This window comes from Microtus pennsylvanicus, chromosome 14, assembly GCF_037038515.1.
Source record: "Microtus pennsylvanicus isolate mMicPen1 chromosome 14, mMicPen1.hap1, whole genome shotgun sequence".
NCBI classification, from domain to species: domain Eukaryota; kingdom Metazoa; phylum Chordata; class Mammalia; order Rodentia; family Cricetidae; genus Microtus; species Microtus pennsylvanicus.
The window spans coordinates 69,931,561-69,953,221 of record NC_134592.1 but is presented as its reverse complement, the minus strand read 5'-3'; the positions used below and the strand labels follow the sequence as shown (position 1 = coordinate 69,953,221).

At 36.9% G+C, this 21,661-nt stretch overlaps 1 protein-coding gene across 1 annotated transcript in view; it reads left to right on the top strand.

The window, feature by feature from the left end:
• The first annotated feature begins 904 nt into the window (after window positions 1–904).
• The window catches only part of Agmo (alkylglycerol monooxygenase), a 262,696-nt gene continuing 241,939 nt past the window's right edge, over window positions 905–21,661 (top strand). Inside the window, exons 1-3 of the mRNA XM_075947527.1 lie at window positions 905–1,146; window positions 2,747–2,877; window positions 11,570–11,721. Of these exons, the coding sequence (XP_075803642.1) occupies window positions 1,021–1,146; window positions 2,747–2,877; window positions 11,570–11,721 (409 nt within the window). The 5' untranslated portion in view covers window positions 905–1,020. The remainder of the gene's footprint in view (window positions 1,147–2,746; window positions 2,878–11,569; window positions 11,722–21,661) is intronic.

The window sequence follows — 21,661 nt, the reverse complement described above, 5'->3', positions numbered from 1 at the left end:
GAATGTGGATGATGCTATCTCAGGATCTGGGGTTCTGAATGAATTAAAAAGGGACAGCCTAAACTGTAATACTTCCTTCCTAAATTGCTTTTCTCACAAGAAAAGGAATGTCAGGTTCCACACAATATTCCTTCCAGTACACCATGATAACCATATCTGCTGATGTCTATTTTGACAAATTCCATACTTTTCAGGAAAGATCTATACTTTCCCCGCCAATGCAGTCCAGGAAGTGCCCTCCAGTCCTCCAAAAGATTACAGGGTGTTTAGCTCAGTATGCCAGCTCCAGGTGAGGTCTCCTGACAACCCCTGAGAGTTTTCTTAGGGAGTCCCTTTAAAGACAAGAAAGCTAGAGAAATTGTCAATAGGTAAGTTTCCACTAAGCAGATTATGCGATAAACCTAGTGGCTCTGGACTGGTTTGCAAAACATTCAGAAGTTCCCATGACAGAGTCAAAACATGGAGGCAGAAATACACAGCTTCTCCAGTTTAGGGGCATCAACTGACTGTCAGACTCCCTGTCTCTTCAAAGACAGGAGTCAGAGAAGAAGCAACAAATTCAAAGACGTGCTGTTTAGGAAAAAAACATATTTTGTTCCTGTAATCTGACTTTTGGACTCCACTCTGTGAGAGTGCCCTTTCCCCTGTGTATATAAACCTGATTTATCTGCTTTCCCTTTCATTTCCCAGATACAACTGGACGAGTTTTATTTATTTGTTTTTCTTTTTTGTTGTTGATAGGTTACTTACATGCTATAGGCAAACTGCACTGTATGCTTGTTTTTCTGGGTTCTCCTTCTCTCGGGACATTCTGCTTCCTGTGAGTCAGCCAGTGAACTCTGAACTTACTCTTGTCGCGTTCAGTGTCTGCATATAAACTGCTGTTGGCCGACCTCCCTGTGGAGCTCTGTGCCTTGCTTTGCTCTGACAAGGCTCGCTCTGTGCTGCCCAGCTCCTGTTCTTTGTTCAGTCTTGGGTTTCTACCACAAATATCTCCAGCTAGCAATCAGACGGACAGAAATGAAGAGCCCAGGAGACCAAGACAATGTTTCAGTTTCCCAGGGTTTTCGAGTGATGTTTTACATGATGAAACCCAGTGAAACCACCTTCCAAACTGTCGAAGAGGTGCCTGATTACGTTAAAAAGGTGAGGCTGTCTTGAAAGAGCTTCTCTTGCTCTTTTTTTTTTTTTTGTAACATAAACTCAACAGATCCTGGAGATTCATTCAATTTCCTACTTGAAATTATTACAGTATCGTAAAGTTTCAATTTCTTATAGTCATGAAACAAAAGTTCAATTTTCTAGAGAATTCAATTTGTCTACAATCTCTACATCTTTGTCTGTAAATCCCCTGTGCATCACTTTAGAATATGAGAAAAAATTCAAAGTTTTCCTGGGCATGGAAACTATTGGAAAGAAGTAATAAATAGTTATACTACGTCAGTAAGCATTGTAACAATTTTGTTTTAAAATGTTTAACTTATCCACTGCCTCCAGCAAGGTATTTCCTCTTTAAATGGTAGAGTACTTCTGCAGAAGGAAGGATGCACAGCCTGGCTCAGTATAATTCCAACTTCCTAAGTTTGAACTTGAAGCATTTAAAAAAAAAAAACATTTCAAGCCTTTGTGGCATTTTTCACTCCTGTTGCTTGGCTATGATTGGAAGTGGAAATATTCAGAATTAGAGTCTGAGCATTGATGTTCCCAACCCTGTGAAAGTTGTTTCTACAACAAGGCCTAGTGCAGAATCAGGGAAAACATGACATCACAGAGCGTACTCCTGGGAGTTCAAACTTCAGACTCATTATCTGTTTCCAAATGACTGAAGTCCATATTGCTTTTGAGATTTGATATCGCCATGTTTATCCAGTGAAGAAAAATGTGCCACTCCTGTCATCAACAATTATTACTGTGCAAATTATATATAGTCCAATATACGTTGATCAGTAGTTGAATACTCATTATTACAAAGCACAGAATCAAAGCTGAATGACTAAAACTGTCTTTTATTGATTTTACTGAGGTATACATTTTCTTCTGCTCCCTTCCCATCCTCTCTCTCCCTTTCGACCATCTCCTATGGTCCCCATGCCCCAAATTTACTCAGGAGATCTTGTCTTTTTCTACTTCCCATGTAGATTAGATTCATGTATGTCTCTTTTAGGATACTGAATATTGTCTAGGTTTTCTGGGATTGTGAATTGTAGGCTGGTTTTGAATGACTGAAATTTTGATGGTGATGCAATCACAGGAGATTAGCTTGTTTGCTAAGAGTCTTGTTTTTTCTTCCTACTACTTTCATGTTACCTTCAAAAGTAGTTCCAGAAAGTCCAATTTTTAAAATCTCTAATTTAGGGTATTTTTAAGGAGTTCTCTTAGAGTGCATCTGGCTTGTTCATGGGCAGAAAATAGACTCTTACAGGTTTATCTAATTTTAAATGTAATTCCTTTAACTCGGAGCATTCCTTTCCTGATTTTAATTATTCTCCTGGCATAATAGTGATGGTTATATTTATGTTTTTATTTCATTTGCAAATTGCATGTTATGTTTTTAACATATCTTTAGTGTATATCTAAAATAAGTCAATTTCCCTGCTCATTGGTTTGGAAATAACCTGCAGTATAAATTTAGATCATCTCCTACTGTTGTACCCCTTCTTTACAAAATATCGTAGGACTGATCAGAAAATGTGGAAAATTTCAAAGAAAACAGAATAGCATCTCTTCCCTTGAATCTCCATTCTAGGCAACTCCATTTTTCATCTCCTTGATTCTGCTTGAACTAATCCTCAGCTGGTTTCTCAAGGGGAAGCCACCAGGTCACCTGGATGATTTTCTGACATCCATGTCAGCTGGTGTTGTCTCTCGACTTCCAAGGTGAGTCACGGTTTAGAACAATGAAAGACAATCCACCATTCTCCAATGTAAAGCAGAGGAGACATCACGTGGACACTTCACATTTCTAATTTAAAGAATTCAGAATCTGTCATTCTTGGAAATTTTCTATTTTTTTGTAGCACTGACATTTCACGTTTGATTTTAATAGAGAATGCTAAACTTTGCTAGTCTTAATTACTCAGTTTTCCTGATACCTTCTTATAATTTGTACCCAATGTGACTCCTTCACCTGCCTTACTATAGACCTTGCTCTGCATTTTTATCCAGGTCACTGCTAGAATTATTTTTTGTCCCAGCCACATTTTCCACAGATCTCTCCCCATTCTGTCCTGTCATAAGCCACATTTGGAGGTGACTAATGTTGCTGTCCACCTATGACAGGTTTGTACTTTCCAGGGTAAGAACGTGAGGGTTAGAAATGTCAGGTAGGAGGAACAGAGACACGAAAGAAACATAGATACAGGACAGTACAAGGTGGGAAAGTCAATGCATGCTGAATACTGAATTTGCCCACATTAATTTTTTATACGCTTTTATACCCCAATGCAAAGAGAGGGGGAAGAAGGTAAAAAAAGATGTTTTAACATGACACAAAGGACAAGGAAAACAGTTCCTTGCCTCAATACTTGAGACACCAAGCCATTATTTTCTGAGTAAGGCATTTTGATGTTTTGGTCAGGGTTTGCAGCTAATATACCAAGTATCCTATAGACAGTCACTCCCTCTCCATGTCAAACCTCCTGTTTTCAAATGAAGGAGCAGGAATAGGCTTGAATTATCTGACCTTTGGTCAGGGTACAGTGGACCATCTTAATGTTCAAAACACCAAGAAACGACACTCTAGGTCAGGGTGTGTGACCACACTTGTTGTCAACAACTTTGAAAGAGGAAAAATAAACTCAAATTCGCTGCCAGGGTAACAGGCTCACATCTGTGTGCTCCCACACTAGGCCTCAGATGTTTCTCAATAAAGATCATGTAATTATGTGAACCATTACAAATCTCTCTTAGTTTTGTCTTGTCTGTCCCAATGGTAGCCAAATGCTTGAAACATAGAGACCAAGGGAAGCCCTTTCCTATTTCCATATTTTCCTGGACATGAAGTCAAGTTTTATTCCTGAAACTCACAAGGTTTAGTTTCTCAGGTTTTTTTTTTTTTTTTTGTCTGTCATCTTTATCTTTTCATAACACATCTCCGATGCACTTTGTTAGGATAATCTGTTTCCCAACCCTGATTTGGGCACCTCTGCTCCATGTGTTGACTCTTGCAATCACTCCAGACACAGTAATCCCAGGGTTGGAGGATCTCCTCGTGTTTGCACCCCTTAACCTTTATGCACTTTGAAATCAAGAGTTTATGTCATATCAGAGTTTTAGTTCATACTCATGGAATGATGTCTGGCACATATCAAGTACTCTAAAATAATATATTTTTAGTGCCATACTAATGATAAAACTGGACAAATAATACGTCAAACATTCAATAAATTACCTACATTATATAGTGAATTATGAGGTATAGGAGGAAAACCCAGCAGATAGACAAAGGTACCTCCTGTGTATGAGGACTAAAGAAGGTGCTGAAGAAGCAGGGACCATGAGAAAAGTTCCCTAGGAAGATTAGCTTTGAACTGGGGAAGAGTGTGTTTAGTACAGTCTCCCACCCCTTCTTCGATTAATGTTTTTGGAGCTTCCCTCCTGATCAGAGCTCATTGCTTTGGAATGTTTCTTGGAACCACACAGTGGGAAATCAAGGTGGATTTTAAAAAATGACATTAAAACTGAGATACATCTGAGAAAAGGTGCAATAACTTGATATAATTTCATAATAGGTTTAGGTAAAAGGTAAGTGTTAAAAATACACATCAATGTGTTACTCTGAGTAAACTGGGTCTTAGGTTTACAGTCATAAAATAATGAGTTGAGTATCTGCAGATGTGGTAACATACTGATGTCAGACATAATAGAAGATTATTCCTCTGAGGAAGCCTCAGATTGCCTAAATACCAATTCAAATTATTGATGAATTTCTTTATTGTGTGGTTTTTTGTATCAGAAATGAGCACGAGTCCCTTCCATATGTATACTCTCACATACATAGATTTAGGTATAGATTTCTTTATTGAAGATAATTCAGTTGGTTTCCATAGCTCATTGTGAGAATATACTGCACTAAAAGTTCTTGGAAATCAGTTGATTTTTCGACTGTGAAAATCATCTGATAATTGAGAAATATAGCCCGTGGAGGTGCAAATCCAGGTCGTGTATTGTGTTGCCTGAGAAAGAGCACTTCTGTATTTATTATTTTGTCTTGTTATTCAAAAATTTCGAGGGACATCGCATTGATTAATCCTTTGGCTTTTTTTGTTTTCCTTTTTTAAGTTTGATTTTGGTTTCACGTAAAGAAACACTGTCCACTTCTAACACCGAGCGCCCGGAAACACACACTTTATTCTCACAGCAGCATTTCTTCTAGCAATATGACTCATGATGGTACCAAGTTAGAACAACAAACCAAGATTCCCACTATAACCTTTTATAAAATCATGTCTCAAAAAGCAGAGATCCACATGCACAGTGCACACACACACACACACACACACACACACACACACCTGATTGGGAATGGAATGGAAATGGAGGTGAGTGGTGAAAAAAGTTACTATAAAGGAAGAGGAGAGAGAGAGAGAGAGAGAGAGAGAGAGAGAGAGAGAGAGAGAGAGAGAGAGAAAGAGAGAGAGAGAAGTGGGAAGAGACTGAGCTAGAAGCAGATAGTCAAAATGTCAAAACAGAGTTCTTCAGGAATACAAAGTGAAGCCCTGTTCCCTCACCCATTATTTTAACAACTCCTTATGTTAAAAAAAAGTCTTCCAAACCTTTGAATTCTGGTTCTCTCTGACAAAAGGTACAACATTACTAACTTGGACTTTGACAGTGTTCTTCTGCTGCTATATTTTTAATTAAAGTTTAATTTAAATATAATAATTCTATTTGTAATTTTAACAAAAATTGCCGGTCTTTGTTTCTTTTCTTCTTACGGGTTTTAAAAAAATATTAAATTATAAAATAATGCAAGATTTCCAGATACATTTTTGAAATGTTTCTTAGTCTTCAATGAGGATAATGTGAAATATCCCATCAAAGAAAACAACCTGAAAGTTACACTTAAATGTATTTTCTTTTATTTCACTACTATTTTAAAATGAAAGTATAAACAAAAAGAAAGCTGTTTCTCTACATTCGCTCCACTCTGTGTCCTCAGAGAACAGAAGAAAAAAGAAGAAAGAGAGACAGGACGAAAGAGGGGGGGGGGGAGGAAGGGAGAAAGAAAATTTTTGAAGAGCAACTTGGCATCAAGCTCAACCAGTATCTCACTTGAAGCGATAGCATTCAAACGACTCCCCGTGCAAATCATTAGCAGCTGAGGGTTAGACTTAACGCCGTGGGTCCTTGGCTCTCCAAGGAATCCAGTTCATTTTCAGTACTAGCAACAGGGATTTGCCCCATCCTTAATGGATGTAATTGCAAGGAAGAGAATGCTATACCATTAGTTACTCTGCCAGCAGAGAACTGCACTTCAGATAATACTTCTAAATGGCACCTAACAAAATAGAGAAAGTAATGAGCCCCTCTTTCCAGTTCTGCATTCTTGCAATAGAAACGGTGTCTGGGGACTTGGAGGAAAAACAATTTTATTGGACGACCCTGGTAATATAATTACATACAATTTTAAATCTCTTTAATAGTAATACATTGCTGACTGTATCCACAGTCACTAACAAGAAGCATTTGAGTATGTAACTATAAAATTAAACCTGACTGAATGAAATGTGTGCCATGTCTATTTTTTCAAAGCATAATGTTCAAAACACTGTACTACTGACTTATACATTAATGAGTGAAAAATAATCTCATCTCCCCTGCTCGTTTAAGCAGAACTCGAATTCCACTCCTTCAGTAGAAGTCCAGGACCTCGATTTTTTCCATCCTACCCAAGTTACTGTTTCCATAAACTGCACCCTCCCAGGAGAGGCTTCACTGCTGATAGAAATATCCATAGTATATTCGTTCTGAAGAGGTTCATTTATTCTGTTGAAACGGCAGATGATAAATCAAATTGCAGTAGGCTCAAGAGATAATTTAAAAAGTAAGTTTTCAAATAAGTTCAGAACACTCCACTATTATTATTCAGGGGGCATGGCCAGCTTTGACCATGGTGCTAGTTCTGTAATATGCAGCCATAGGTACATGGAATTTTCCATTTCTGATGGAAATAAAAAAGTAGGTGAGTTCATAAAAAAATTAAAAGGAGGAAATTAAATTTTTTGAAATGTTTTCAAGTTCTTAGGGTGGGGTTAGGAAATAAAGAAAAATCTATGACTTCAATGACATTACCTTCTTCTGTGAATATAGTTCCATGGGTTCCCAGGCAGAACTCACACGCTTCTTAATACAGCGGCATTCCTAACGAATGTAGCAAATACATTTATGGTTTAAAGGGTGCTTTAGAGAAGTGAGGTGATGGCTTTATAAATGTCGTGCACTTTTGCAGTGAGAAGTGGCAGGAAACACAATACCGTTTACAGGAAGCAGAAGTTCTTTCCTTTATCTTGTTACTGAGACACTGAAAAGTCAGTGTTCCACTAGATGGAGCAAAAGTGGCGGGAGCTCGCAGACAGACAGGCGAGTTCTGAGGTCAGTTATGAGAGGTTTTCAGATAAACATAGAGTCAAATTCTCTGAAAAAAATAAATTTCTCAGAAAAAAATTAAGCTTCACACTCAGATATATGTTAAGTACAAGCGTGTGTGTGTGCGCGTGTGTGTGCGTGTGTGCGTGTATGTGTGCGTGTGTGTGCGTGTGTGTGCGTGTGTGTGCGTGTGTTGTGCTGCACTGTACTTTAGAAGTTGAGAACAAGCTGTGTAAATTACTTCACTCTTTACACACTGACCCAAATTTTGTCATGTGTTCCTAACCTTAAAATGTCACCGTTTGAAGAGAGTGCACAAAAAAGTCTTGAGCAGTAAAGGAAAGCCATCGTGCAGACCTCCGCACAGCAGGTACTCTTTTCTCTTGATACTTAGGTCATTTCCTTGGTCTCACATCCGCATTCCATGTAAGGCCCTGTGTTTCTTACCACTCCATCTCCACCTGATCAAGCGAGGCCCCTACATCTATGCCTCTAAGTTATGTATGTCTCTTCCCACCGAAAGGGATTTATAGAGTTCAAGTTAAAATTCCAGAATGCAGAGTCATACTCCAGGGCTTTGGGGATGGGGGTGGAGGAACTGGGAACAGAAAAAGGAAGGAGCTCTGGTTTATGATTCCGGATCTGGTGGGAACAGTTTTGCAAACGTAGGTGCTATTTCCTGCCATCAAGGGTTTTCCAGAATTTGATAATCTTTTCCCAGCTGTATCTCCTGAGCAAATCATTTTAGTTGTGGGCACTGAATTCTTTCACATGTCTAGTGGAGCAGGGTCATGATCCTCTTGCTGAGAGAAAGCAGGAATACCGCTCCACACCACTCTGTCTGCTTACCTTGAAAAGAGTTTAGCCTCTTGCTAAAGTGAGAAGAGGGGAAAGGTCTAACCCAGTGTACGAAGCACATTTTATCTCCATTTGTGTCAACCCTAATAATACACATGGCAGAGGAAGAGACAAGATGTCTGTTCAATCCCCAACACCCATGCTGGAAATAAGAAGCACTTGAATTCAGGCAGCCAGCTCTCTGGGTTTTAGAAATCAAAGTTTTACAGCACCACACTGCTTGAGATCCAGACAGTGTCTTAATCTTGTTTCATTTGCCCATGACAAAGAAGCTAGCATAAATTTTAAGAACATACCGAACTAATGAAACCCTTGTGAGCCAGGTTATAATAGTCCATGTTCAACAATACGCCCTTGGGCCCTGTGCTACACCAGAGACTGAGAGAGCTCCCAGTATGGAGTTAACACATGACTGATAAATATGTAGTCAAAATTAATTTGATACCTTGTAACAAAGCTTGTCTAACAATCATTAGAATACGATAAATGCCTGTTGAATTGTGTTTGCTTTAATGTTTCTCTCTAGTTGCTTTAAGGCAGTGGTTAGCGGCTTGGGACACAATCATTCGCTCATTAGGAAACGTTTGGCAATGCCTGGACACATATTTGGTCGTTACAGAAGTGGGAGCGGTGGTAGTGCTGAGTCTGAAGAGACAGCAGGGTGTTTTCTACAGTTTAATTGGAACTTGGACATCTTTCCTAACAGAGTCATCTGGCCCAAAGTAGCAGCAGTGTCATGGTTAAAATCTCTCAGTTAGAGAAGTTAATAACTTGGACCATAAAAAATCCTGACTTTGTTCAACATTTTAACCTAAAAGGGAACTTTATACAATTGATACTCTATTATCAGAAATTAGAGACAGATTTTTAAAGTTTTATATCTTAACTTAAGCTTTGTTCTGAACGGCCTCCAATAAAAAGATCACCCCTGCCTACATTTCAAGAGTGGCACGCCTTTTATTCCTAGTACCCTGGAGGCAGAGACAGGCGGATCTCTGTGAGCCTGAGGCCAGCCTGGTCTACAATGTGAGTTCCAGGACAGGCTCCAAAGCTACACAGTGAACCCTGTCTCTAAAATCAAAAAAAACAAACAAATAAAAAGGAGTGTCACTATTGGAATGTCCCGGTCTAAACATGTAAGATACTGCCCAAGCTGAGCACCTTTAAATCAAAACCTGTTTTAAACCCTTTCTTGGTAACATTTAGAAAATAGGTTGTATACTTCCAATTCTTCATGCCTCTGAAGTGCTGTAGGAATCCATGAACCATGGCCCATGGCCTGTCTTACCCAATGTGGAGCTGCATATGGATATGTTTAGATATCCCAGACTGATAGAGAGCAGTGGGTTTCTACTTGTCTCAAATCAGCCACTCTTGGGCATCTGGGCAGTCTGAGGAGGCTGCTCACCTGCAAAGTCCTGACCTCAGGAGCATTGCCCTAAGAACAGGAAGTACGGAAGGCCTGCCAGGCAGCCAGGCCGGAGGTTCTAATGAATCTAGAACACACCACAGGTTGGTACTGGTATGAGAATAAAGGCTGTGACTATGTTAGGGTTAAAGTCTCCATCTCAGCAGCAAGGCTTCCAGCCATGCCATGCCAAATTGATTCTTAAGATGTGCTGACTGTTGCCCTTCCCAAAGTGACAAGCAAAGGATTTTATGAGCTGTGTATAATAATGCTGCATTGAATTAGCCCAGTATTTTAATATATATATATATATATATATATATATATATATATATATATAAATAATGTTGGCATAGTCAAAGAAAATGAGAAAATTTTAAATATGATTTATAATTAAATATGCGATTACCCAAAAATAAAATAAAAAATCTTTCACGCTTATTTAAATTTCACCTCACATCGCAATATTTAAATATTTCTCATAATTTTGTGAAACAGGCTTGCTGCTTGCTTATAACTACATATTTGGAATGATCAACTCTTTTCATATTTTAATAACAAATATAGAATAAATTTGTTCTATATTTATATTTATATAGTAAATATAGTCAAGTTGAATATGATCTTAAGTTTTGTCAGAGATAATTAAAAGTTAAATATATTATATTAAATTAAATAGGGTTTTGAAAGGTTTGAAACAAAAATTTACAGAAACTTGATAAAATATGTAGAAATACAGATTTTATTTTCTAAACTTGAAGAACATTTTATTCCGTTTGCATTTTTATTTACATGTATGTGTGTGTGCTTGCAAGCTTATAACATAAATGTGTGCATGGTGCCTCCAGAGGCCAGAAGAGGGTCTCAGGCTCCCTCAAGCTGGAATACTACAGAAGGTTGTATGCCACCTGATGTCAGTGCTATGAACTGCATTTAGGTCCTTTGCAAGAGCAGCAAGTGTTCTCAACCACTTAACCATCTCTCTGGCTGTTTTTACTTATTTAATTTGTTTACTTTGAATAGATTTATATGCCTCATTTCTGGTAAGAAATAATTTCCTTATATTCTGAAAGTCCCTCCCCATTTGACTTACCAAAGATGTGTAAAGTGTAAACACCACAGTAACAGTTGGATTTGTGCAGGAGGGATAAGAAAGGAGAAGACAGAAAAGAGTAGAAGTCACTCCAGACTACTGCAGATTTTACGGATGGTCATATTTAATGACAGCAAGCGGCTTTCCGGCTCCTTAGGAAACATTCCGTGTATAGTTTTCAAATTTTCAGTCTCCTATTGTCAGCCATCCTTGCTGTGTTCTTCATTAAATCTTAGCAATGACAATAACAGGAACTAAGGTGCAGTTTAGTAAGATTTACTGTGTATGAAATGTTCCATAAAAAGCATTTTAAGAGACACAGAAAGAGAAGAGTCTCCCAATTTTCTTGAAATGCAAGAGTGCAAATAACTGGTGCCCACATCCTAGGAACCAAAAAAGATATATATATATATATATATATATATATATATATATATATATATATATATAATCAAGGGTAGGGAGCCCAGACACAGCGACACAGTAAGAAGAGGCACAGCGGGATGGTGACAGACACCATTTTTATATATGCATATATTCATACTCAACCTCGTCTAGACCGTATTAGCATGATCACGGATACAGAATATGTTATAGCCATCGCTGTGGATTTTATTTTCCAGTCTGTTCTTCAAAAGCCTTGAAGTGACCAGCTATATTTATATCTGGGAGAACTACAGACTTTTCGATTTGCCTTGGGATTCTCAGTGGACATGGTATTTAACCTTCCTAGGAGTTGACTTTGGCTACTACTGGTTCCACCGCATGGCCCACGGTAAGTTACAAATGATGCATTTTGTCAGCGATGATGAAGCCTGTTTAGTACAGAAGAGGCATTTGGTAAATGCTTGCTTGATGAATAAACAAATAAATAGAAAAATATTTCTTTTAACATGTAAAGATTGCTAATGGCTTAAACTTTGAAATTTCAGCATATGCAATCTGAAGCCATTAAAAATAAAATTATTGCAGATACATTTTCCTTATGATTATAATTATAATACCTTTAGAAAATGATAGCTTAAGCATTGCTTTTTAATGGGGTTCCATCCATTGTTAAACTGCAGGCAATTACCCACAGTATCAGACTTCGCATCCCAATCATCACGGGTCATTCTGGAGAGTTCTAAGACAGCTTAAAATTCTAGGAAACATCTGCCATCAGAGCCAGCAGGATTCAATTTCTTGGCAATGCTTCCACATTACAAATGAAAATGCAATCAGCTAAGCACTGACCATACCGCACTTCAACGTTGCCATAGTTTCACAGAATTTCTCATCGCATGCAAAGCCTTCTCTCCGCGCTGGTTCACTGAATTTGCGTTGGGGTTTTATAACTGCACCTTCCAAAAAAATGTATTGTTATGGAAAAAACAAAATGGAAAAAGCGGGAAAGGGTTGTGTCTGTGCTTCTATCGGGATAGGTGAGCGTGAAGGATTGCAGAGAAACGCAGAGCCCGTGGGTTCCGGGGAGTGATAAGACATGGCAAAGTTCTGAAGGCGCTAATGTTTTAGCAAAGCAAGTGAAGTACACCACTGAAGATTCCAGGAGCTGTTTGGGCTGAGGGGCCAGGAAGGAAGAAAGCAAGGAAAAGGAAGAACCTGGGATAATAATAATACTAAGTAGGTGGGAAATGGAAATAAGAGACTTGAGAGCAGGGTGAATAATTGCGTAATGCGGAGCAGTGCAGTAGACCAAACATCCTTCCTCAACCTACATGATGTGAGTAGGAGGAACATGGATGGCTCAGTGCTGTCCCTAAGGCTCCTGAGCCGTGTGTGTGTGCGTGTGTGCGCGCGCGCGTGTGTGTACTGAACTATATATATGTCAAGTGTGTATGTATGTGACGTAAATATTAGCATTCTAAATTCATGTATTAACCAAACTATGAGTATACATTAATTGGAACATTTTAAGAAAGTATGCAAGTTAAAAATATGTATTACGAGGAATAACCAAGGTCTTTAAAAATAGTCAGCTCCTGACATACAAATGTAAAAGGATACCCTCCAATCAAACATGTTTAAGAATAAAAATGCAGTAAACTGTTTGTATTTTAATGCAATAGTTATAATTTAATAATAACAATTTAATAGTTTTCCTAATAGAGCAAGCATGTTGATCATTTCTCTCCTAGTCTGTGTAATAAACACTATTGTAAAAAGACTTGGAGTCATTCAGTTTCAGAAACCTTCTGATATCACACTGTTCTATACAGATGTTCTTAATTGAGAAATCTGTGAAATGACTTAACCTTTGAAGCTGAACAAAAGAAGCAAAATATTACCAAACATAAAACATTTTCAATATGTTTATTGTGAATACCTTTAGTTACGAGTAACAACATTTTTAAAAAGTTACTAAAATTTGGAATCAAGGCACCTTGAAAGTATGCTTCCTATTACAAAAACTTTAGCTGATTCTACTGGAAGAGGAAGGCATTAAAGAAATTGAAAGCCTTCTGGAAAAGCGTTCAAAACCCTCAAGCTATGGAACCTAATCACAAGTTCAAAGACTTGTGGTTTGTAATGGAAAGCTAGTAGGAAAAAATAAATTATGTAGTTAAATGTGCCAACCATCAATGTGATAGCTGATTTTAGAATTTATATACAAATATTAGTAAAAATATTTAAATAGCTTTAGGGATCTAGAAATATACATGAATAAGAAAATCTTACAAGATAAAAACTGTAATTCCAAACTGAATAGTTAGTTATTCAAACTAATTTAAGTGAAAAAATTTCAATAATTTCAAAAATCAAATGCCATTTTAAAATACAGAAAGCAAATGAAAAAAAGCTGATTTTTTTTTCTGGTTACTATGGAGTTAGTATCCTTTCAGTATTCTTGATAAAAATATATTTCATGTGTATAATATGCTAAATATGAAGAAACAAAAATTATATAAGTGACATTTTTGTTGTCATATCATTTAGATTATTTCTTTACTAAGCCAAATCATTGCTGATGTTCGACTCACTGTGATTGCCATTTTCTTGTCTCATTTGTGGGTAGTGTTTTGTTATTTAGAGGACAGAGCTGTTTTAATCTCAAAGCATTGACTTTCTTTCTCTGTGTCAGAACTTCTTTTGACACTGTACCGGGTTTTACATTTTCTTTCCCTACATAGCAACACCAACAAGAATAATTGTTCACTTCTATTATAAAATGAATGTTGCCAAAGCACCCCCATAGATTTCTTGATGATTTTAGAAAGGAATTCAGAATGTTAAAATTAAATAATTCTTAAATTAAAAATAGCTCTCTGCGTCTCTACTCCGTTAGGTAACGGCACCGTGTTTGAGCTTTGCCCTCTCTGCACCACACTGCTAGTGAAGAAACAAGATTTCTCTGGAGAGCTGGCCAGGGCCCTATGATCTCAGTGATACAGCCTAGGAGTCTTGCTTGTTTTTTTTTTTTTTTTTTTTTTTTTTTCTGCCAGTTCAAGAACTAAAAGGAAAATTTGCTAGTGCTTTAGGTAGCAGTGGAGAATCCCAAAGAATGCAAACAGACCTTGGCATTCAGCAGTTGGAGAAAGGCAGGCCTGAAGAAGGCACACAGAGAAAAAGGCACAATGCAAAGCAGAGAGGGTACTCAGCAGTGCCCAAATCCAGTCTCCTCTGCCTGGTGTTGCTTGCCTAAATTAGGGTTGGCCAGTTTGGAGAAAGACAGTAAAGTTTATTGACCCCCCTCCCCAACTGTTATGTAACAGGTCCAGATCAGGTCTTGAACTTGTTCAGTCAGCCCATCACCAGAGGCATGGTGATGGCAGAAAAGGGTCTACAAAGCCTCCATTTCCCCAACATCCTAGGATTCACACTCTCAGAAAGGATTTGTGACGTGAGCAAATGTCACCTTGTAAGAGAAGCCTTCCTGATCACTGTATAAATATTGTCAAGACCCACAGTGACATCACTTTCAAGAGATGTGGGACGTTACAGAGTGGCGCAGGGTACATTATTACAATTGTAGATTTATTTTTAGAGTGAATATAGAAAATATGGTGTGTGGCTTAGTGGATTGGAAACTTTTGACATCAATTTGCAATGAATTTAAAATTTATGTTACCAACATTGCACACACAATTTCATGAATCTATGCTTCTTGTGCCTACATGATACACTTACATTTCTTTTTTTATTTTAGTAGGTTTTATTTCTCTTTCATATCTATGTCTTAAACTCAATATATCCACAGAAAAAATGAGTCTTTCTGATCTCACCATAAACACATGGGCAGCCAAACGTGTTCCCAGAGGGTACCGTCGGTTTGCACTTGTCTGGTATGAAAACGCCGATTGCATTTCAGATGAATAGCCGTGAGCAGGAGTGTTTGCTTTGTGTAAAGAGTCTCAATTCAGTTTATATAATTCAAAATTTTCTTTATTTGCTCAAACTCATCCATGCTCTTTTTTCTTAAAATATGTTGTGTTAAGAAATCAATAATTTAAAAATATTGAAAAATTTTGGGGTTAAGTGTATTGGTACTTGTTTATTCTGACTGCTTTTTGGGTTTCTTCTGCTTCCTTTTCAACTTAATTATTAATTTGTCCAAATGCACTTCTAATTTAGAGATAAGAATTCCTTTCCAGGATCAAGAAAAGTACTTGAAAAACGTGCTGAAAAATGAATTTATTCTTCCTTCTCTCACAGTAAAGGGTAATTTGACTATCTTTTTCATCTCACACATATTAGTATTTCTTCAAAAACTCAGTGTTGTGTGGTAGGCATTTGTAGCATGCATATAGACTTGCTTTCTTTATAGTCTCAGGTATTGATAAGAAAAATTCCAGAAGCTGATCTTAAATGCTAGCTCCGAGCTTTTAGCTGTTTGACACATCTCAAAAGACACACGCTCTGTGATATGCCTTAAGCTACAAGGGAAACACAGAGAGCAGCCCACAGATGAGCAGCCAGTGTAGAAGTGGAGTTAAAGACACAGGGAATCCCACTCCAGCAGTACTCCAGTTCACTAGGAGGGAACTTTCTTTTTCCTTAGAGATATAGAGAAATAGTTGGGGAACCAGTCTTAGGCAGAAGTTGGTGGTCTCTACCATAATGATGACATTGCATAGGAACTGACGCGAAGAATCTCACAGACAGCACACAGCTGAGTGACTAGGAAGGAGACAACAAAGAAGATCACAGAGGTCTGGGAGGTGTTTGTGTGGAGGGAGCGATGACTCAATCATATTGACGGCAAAGATTTCAAATTTTAAAAAAAATAAAAATTAAATGGGCTGGCATTTAATTGAACTTAAAACAGAAATGGCTATTTTGGCCAATCAATCACAGTTGGCTCTTTGACTAAAAAGGTGCTGTAAGGAAAACTGAGGAAAGGGATAAATGCAATTTGATGAAGAAAAGAGATGGATGAATAGGTAATGAGAATGGAGATAAATAAAGGTAGGCTTGATGTGAATAAGTTCATGTACACAGAAGAATCAGGAGTGCCTTGGGCAACAGAGCAACTTTGATATTAAACATCTGGCATACTCTAGAGTCTCTGTGGTATTTCAGAGTGTATAGAATCTAGACAGTCTCACCAGAAGGAATTTAGAGAAATATGGATGCTAGGCATCCCCATTGCTTGTCAGAAAAGGGATAACACTAAAATCAACGTAAGTTGAGAACTTATTCAACCATATGTCGCATGTCATTTATTTACTTCCAAGTTTTTTATAAGAAAGTAAAAATGAGGGAGAATAAATAAACTTTAAAGTGTGAACTAAAAGGAAGATGTGATTGTAGGCACAGATGCCTGGGAAAAGACCTTACGCTGCTCGTCCCAGACCTGTGGAGCATGACCATTTTCTTAGGCTCAATAAAAAAATAGTAAAATCTTCTCCAAATGCAACTTATACTATTTCAACATCTTTTTAGTTGACTTTGATAATGTGGCTACATTTATTTAAGTTCCCAATTATTTTGGTAGACTACAAAACAAAAATTTGTTGATTTAGTTAAGACAAAATTATTTGACGACTTATGATTAAGCAATAGATAAAATAGACAGTTGTCTCCACACAGTCCTGTACTCAGAGTGTAGTCAGATAAACGTTAGACTGTGGCCCTTGCTAGCTGATTGCTTTATGCGCTAGCTGTGTGATATAATTGCTTATGAGAATTTTAAAATTATAATTTATGGTCTATAAGCAGAACCACTTAGATGGAGGCTTCTACATGTAGGAGCTGTACTTAGTTAAAGGTATTGCTGTTACAAACTAGCCAGTTATTTTCAAGTGTAAACAAAACTAATTAATACTAATCATTGGAAATTCTTGACAGGTCAGATAAGAAACATTTTAGCTCTATGATTTATCTAAGATTATAGATAACTAACAGATACATGAAGACATGCTTCTTGGGTTTTTGGCTGATAGCAAGTAGATAGATAAACAGATAGATGTTGGGTAAATAGATGATAGATAGAATATAAAAAGGTAATGGGGAGATAGATAAATTTTAGATGATAGATCTTTCTATAATTGAATAACTTCAAAGTTTGTTAAAATGTAACTATATCCCCAGATCCTACTAAAGGATTTTCCACTATTAAAACTTTTTGCAAAAAAATAAATCTTCTATCTAATATATTAACCAATCTCAGCTTCTTCTTTTACTACCTCAACTAATTCAGCTATAATTTTATGAATAATTTAATTAGATCAAATCAATGTTTAACAATAGGACTCTATAAATTAAGTTACTTTTATTTTTTTTATCCATAAGTGTCTGCATGTAGGTATTGCATCACCTGTGTACCTGATAAAGTCAGAGGCCAGAGATGGGCATCAGATTCTATAGAATGTGAGTCACAGGGGTTATGAGCCACCGTGTGTGGCTGGGAACCAAAATCAGATCCTCTGCAAGAGTAGCAAGCACTCTTAACTGCTGAGCTATCTCTCCAGCCCCTCCCAATGGGGTTTTAAAAGCTCTTTTGTGGCTTTCACTTGATTCTGTCACCCTACTGCAAAAAAGTTTTTATTGCAGTGTGTGTGTGTGTGTGTGTGTGTGTGTGTGTGTGTATATGTATATACCCACACGAAATCCATCTGATATCACAGCTTATGTGTGACAATTTAGCATTTCCCTTTTGTTTATTTGTACATCTGCTCTCTAACTCTGAAAGTCTTAGTTTGCATTAACATCAACATATTCAATTATAATGATATACAACTAAAATTTTTAAAATAATAGTATCTCTCAGAAAGGATAATGACATATTCAATTATAATGATATACAACTAAAAACTTTAAAATAATAGCGTCTCTCAGAAAGGATAATGCCAGAAGCTTAGCATTCCTTTTCAGTCTTGCTTTTCTGTTTTAGGATATCCACCAGACACAATCAGAATTGTTCAAAGGTTAAACGAACTCTGCTTTGTTCCGTAACAATAGCAACCACCTATGTAGCTAAATCCACTTGTTCCTCTTGATACATACATACATATACATATATATATAATAATTTAAAAGCATTTAATTCACCATTACATTATATATGTTAAATGATTCCTTATTCCTAACAAATATATATGTAAATAAACACCACTGAGTTGATTCTTGGATTCATTATTATCTCTTGTTTTGATGCATTAAAATATTTATGAGGTAGTAGTTCTAAGATCCATTCTCTTTGTTAGTAAAATGTTCTAAATTCTTGCTTCCATTATCTGACTTAATGCTTTTTGAGGTAAATTTAGGTGTGTATTTTAATTTACATTTTCTGAATGAGTTGAAAATGTTATAAAATGTGACATCTTTATATTTGAAGCTGCATGTCTCTCTGATTCAATCTACCTACTTTCTGTATTTAAATTGCATTTCTTTTCTGTTTAAAAAATGATGCCTGTTTTATAAGTTCACAGAGGGTCTGTGCACGAGCCTTCCTGTGAAGCTTCCCTTCACCCTGTGCAAACTGACATTCCTACACCCCATACCCTTCATCATCCCTGCTGGCTTTCTCTGCAGCTAAGGAATTCAGACTGCTTATTTTTGTATTTGATGATATCCTGGGGGCAAAGGTAAAAAAAAAAAGAGTTTATAAAATCTGGACAGAAAAAGGATGTAACTTTTTCCGTTCTGCCCTTTGAAATAGCTGACAGATTCTGGATATACAGAGGGAAATGATGAGTTCGGCCACATGTCCAGATGTGTGCTCAACAGATGTGTAGGGTTATGTTTTAAAAAAGACATGTCCTACAGTACCTGCGTCTGTAGCCAGGAAGTTGTAAATAGTAAATACAGAACTCAGCTATCAAATGTAATCTGACTTAACAAGATTTTTCAAAGTAACAGACAATTTTTAATCTCTCATCCTACTAACTGTGAATTAAAAATCAGTAAATTTATAAAAATTGCTCTAAAGTTGATTGTAAACTGAATTAAATTAAACGGAAACTTAGACACTGAAAACTCTTCCTGTATTATCTTTAGCAAATGAATGAACATTCTTTGCCATAATTTCTGATAAACCTTATTATCTATAGCCAGGGATTTCTTTCATATTGTTGCTCTTCTTTAAAATGTGTAATGTTTATTATTATAATTTAAAGGGTATAAAAATATTTTGTCTTATTTCTGAAAAATATTATTGGTTGCCATAAAATGTACTATGTATATACATTCATTTTCTATAATATGTTATTTAAAAGTATGTAGCGATGTCTGAGTTGATTTAATTAGTATACAAACTCAAAATTATTGTAGTGGAGACAGTACAATATTGTTATTTGCCATTCTGTATAATAATTGCTGAACCTATTTTCTTTGTGTAACCAGAAATTTTATGTAATTTGATCAATTTTCCTGAAATTAACCTCAGCCTTAGTAATAACCGTTCTACTCTGTGCTGTGCAAGCCGCTTTTCCCACAAGACGAACAGTCTTTGCTGGATAGTTTCAGAAATTCTTAAAAATTGCTCAAAACAGCATAGAAGAAAAATAACAAATATCTCCATTGTTTAGAAGTTGTTCAGAACAGCATCATTGTATCAAAGATTACTTGTTAGTTATTTTAAGAATAAATAAGAATAAAATTCTTAAATGCAAAACAAGACAAAGGCTGGACATTGTCCTACAGACTTATTACCCTATTATTCAGGAGGTTGAGGCAAGAGGATCATGGATTCCAAGCCAGTTGAGGCTACATACTAAGACTCTATGCAAAAAAGCAAACAAGCAAGCAAACAAGCAAACAAAAACCTTCCATGAGGAAGTTACTGAACATGGCAAAAGCATATTCCAGCTCGAGATAGAGTCAGTGTTCTGAAATTCATGTACGTGCTGCAGAACATTCTCTTATGTTCTACTTGGTTACCATGCCTTGCATGCTTCTTAGAAGCTAAAATATTGGTCCATGGAACTGACAAAAAAGCACATCCTAATCCCTGGGATTTGAAAGGGCTCTGGGATTTGAAACTGACACTTCTTGGCTGAGCTCCAAAGCACAACTGCATTAGGGATAAGAAAAGAACTATTGGGTTTTGTACTTTTTTAAAGTTCATGAAGTCCTGGAGAGAAAAAATGACATCCAATGTAAAATATATAACTGACTCAGTAATTGGAAATTTATTCAAAGTGAATTTTATAGGAAGTCTTTAATAATGAGAGAGTTGTCACTGAAAATTCATTACAGAGTTAGGTGAGGGTACAATATTGTCACTATGCCTGTCCCAGTTCAGGTACTGGCCCTATACCTCAAGTTCCAGAAGCACAAGCAGAAGGAAAGATACTAAAAAAAAAAAATGATTTTCCAAGTTACACCAGTGACTCTTCGCTTTTTGTAAATGCACCCATAAGAAGAAGAACTACGTCAGCTACCTGCTATCACTAATAAAGACGGGGGAAGGAGCAAAGGCATCAAAAAGCTACAGAGAAATATGCCAACGCCGGATAAACAATCCGTTGTCGGGTCCTCTCCGAGTCCTCCCATAGATGGCTCTTCTTTCTTTCCCTTGTTTGTTTCCCTTGTTTGTTGTTTAGGTTTGCATTTTCATTTTCAGGTCAAGGGTCACTCTGCAACGCAGACTGTGTAGTCTTTCTTGGTCGGTCTGAAATTTATGACAACCAAGCCCCCGGATTACAAACCTGTCCCACTGTTCACAGAAAATTCTCTTAAATTGCATTGAAAAAGAAAGCAGGGCAGGGACAAAAAAAAAAAAGAAAGATATATAATCTGCCCCAAGGGTGACCAGTCTCTGGAACACTCATCAGGGTATAGTCAGTGATGTTTGATTGAAGGGACCATTTAGGCACTCATACAAAACACAGTATTAGCACTAGTTTTACAGAAATTTTCTTTTATCTCTTTTATCATAGTTCTTTCAATAAAGATATAAATGCACTTTCACATGGTCATATCACCTTATTGAAGACCTTAGCTTCTTTCCTGAGCCTTTTAGATGGGGAGGAGCAGAAGGGAAAAACCTGAAGTTAGATAGCCAAGATTTAAATTTCTGAATCCATCATCTAAAACGAAGCAATTCTGTCAATTAATTATCTGAATCTCAATTGTATTTGCAAATTATCATAGCGCTCTCCAGGTGCTACCATATTAAATGTAATGATCACATGTTTGGTGATAGTTATGAAATAATTAGTACTTTGGATAAAGCAGGTAGATAATGACTATTCCCAAACTCACAAAGAAATAGTGCTCATTGGTTAATATGCCCTATGAATCATACCACACTCAACCCCAAAATCCTTTCT